This window comes from Apis dorsata, unplaced genomic scaffold, assembly GCF_000469605.1.
Source record: "Apis dorsata unplaced genomic scaffold, Apis dorsata 1.3 scaffold_82, whole genome shotgun sequence".
Lineage (NCBI taxonomy): Eukaryota > Metazoa > Arthropoda > Insecta > Hymenoptera > Apidae > Apis > Apis dorsata.
Genome location: NW_006263380.1, coordinates 344,320 through 346,464, shown reverse-complemented (window position 1 = coordinate 346,464; position 2,145 = coordinate 344,320). Strand labels below are relative to the sequence as shown.

Sequence of the window (2,145 nt, the reverse complement as noted above, 5' to 3'; positions counted from 1 at the left end):
AAAAAAAAAAAAAAAAGAATTCGCATTAGAATATACCACAATATTCTATTTTCTCTAATCAAATTTTATTTTTAGATTTTTCAAGATCACGTACGTATATAATTGAGTTAGAAATAATCGTTGGAAAACATTTGTAAATAACTTTGAAAAGAAACTCGTTTTTAGTTAACGGATGAAAAAATTATTGCGAAATGAAACGCAAGTGCGAATGTAACGCAAGATCATAAATATTTATGAGAAATTTATTTTCAAATTTTGGTTACGATGTAGCCGCTAGGGTGTAGCGTGCCGTGATAGGAAGTTTAAATTTTATACTTCGCTCCGACTATTTTTCCAATTCCAGGAAGTCGAATCGTTCACTTCTGTGTTTTATGCGTATAATAAAAAGGTTGTGTGGAGCAATTCAATCTGACAGGACGCGAATGGATTTGTTGCAGGTGGCGAAGCTGTTCTCGTACACGTGGACTATGGGCCTGTTTCTATGCAAGTCGGTCCACTATATGCAGAGCGTCTCGGCTATTTGCTCGGTCGTCACGTTAACCGCAATGTCGATCGAAAGGTAAACCTCGTGACGTTATAACGTGCTCTACGCCATTTTTTTTAAATTTATCTGCATCGTGTTCGCGAGTAAATCGAAGGTAAAATATTTTTTTTTTTCGAATTGAAAAGATAATAGATTAAATCGACCCGAAGAACGAGCGATGATAATTCTACATCGAAATGTTTCTCTTATTAAATTGAGTATCATTTTTTAACTATTTAAAAAAATTTAGAAATATTTGAGAAAATTCTGTTCTATTTTTTTAGTATTTTCTATGGTGAGCGTATTTTACGCGTAGAAAGGGATCGAGGCAAATTTTTTTAAAAAAATTCTTGCATTCTTACATACGTGCTTTAATCTTAAAGGAGATATACCGTTGAAGAATTAAAAGTCGAGGAACCCAGCACTGCTCGAGAACGTGCAGTTTCGCTTAATTGATGCGCTTAAACGAGTTCTCAGAAATTCAATTTTATTTATAGCTCCCCACGGATACGTTTTCCCCCGATGAACCGCGAAAACGTCTTTCCTTTCAGAATCCTTCAATTCTTCCGCATATGCTATAATTTTAATCGCTTTCGTTTTCTCGGAATTCTAATATTTTTCTCGAAATTAACCTGGCACGCGCGAATTTTAAATTTCGCAAAGATGGAAGTGTTGATAAATAAGTGGTAAATAACGAGCATATTTTGAAATGGAGAAAGAAAAAGAAAAAAGGACAAAGTTAGACAAAGTTTTTTGGATTATAAAGGAAGTAGCATAAGTGGAATTCTTTATTACTTACGATTGAAAATCCGATTGAAAAAATTAATTGATCACTTTGCTATCTACATTAATTACTTAATTCTTCTTATCTCGACTCACGATCGTCTCTACATTTACATTTCATTTTATAATTCAAACAAAACGATTACCAACTATTTTAACGAATTTTTATTCTGTTCTTGCGCGTTCAATTTATATACCTGTACAGCGGTAATCGACATAAAAGTCCATCTTAGAATTCCTATCCCAGCCGAAAGAATTTTCCATTCAACTTCACGTTAAAGAAGAATTCTCTGGTTCGAAACACAGAAGTCCATCCGGAATTCATCGCCCGCTTTTTTCTTTTCAACGCCCTTCGAAGAAAGTTGGCGCAAGAACATGAATCGTCCCTTCCATTTCAGATCGGATTGGGAGCGATTCGAGATTGGGAAGCCTCCCTTTTATCTCCTTCGATTCTCTCGTTGCGAGAAATTATCCTCCCCTTTTATTGATAGATAGAGTAGGATTGGACGAGATATCTCGCGTTTTATATTCCATCGTTGCACACCATCGATGAGATATAACGAGATTTATTATTTGTATCCGTCAATTCTTTATTTATCTTTTTTGGCTCGTTACAAAATAGCGAGAAAAAAATCGTAGATCGATTTCTTGAGAGCTCGTTGCAAAGGAGAAACTTGTCTCTTCAAAATGATTGAAAACAAAACTTCGAGAAATAATTTTTAAACCCCATAGAATCGTTTGAATTCAAAGAAAAAAAGACAACTTTAGTTTTTTCACTTTGTACTACGACAAAAAGCAACGTTTTAAAAAATAAAATTCTATCTATGTAAAAGGAGAGG

General features: G+C 34.2%; 1 protein-coding gene across 6 annotated transcripts in view; it reads left to right on the top strand.

Moving 5' to 3' along the window:
* LOC102681972 (QRFP-like peptide receptor) overlaps positions 1–2,145 on the top strand; it is a 51,002-nt gene that overhangs the window by 36,629 nt on the left and 12,228 nt on the right. For all 6 annotated transcript variants that reach the window (XR_004149666.1, XM_006610896.2, XM_006610895.2 and 3 more), the window contains exon 4: positions 438–559. Coding sequence is in view for 5 of the 6 variants with exons in the window: in XM_006610896.2 (XP_006610959.1) it covers positions 438–559 (122 nt within the window). In the remaining variant the exon portion in view is untranslated. The remainder of the gene's footprint in view (positions 1–437; positions 560–2,145) is intronic.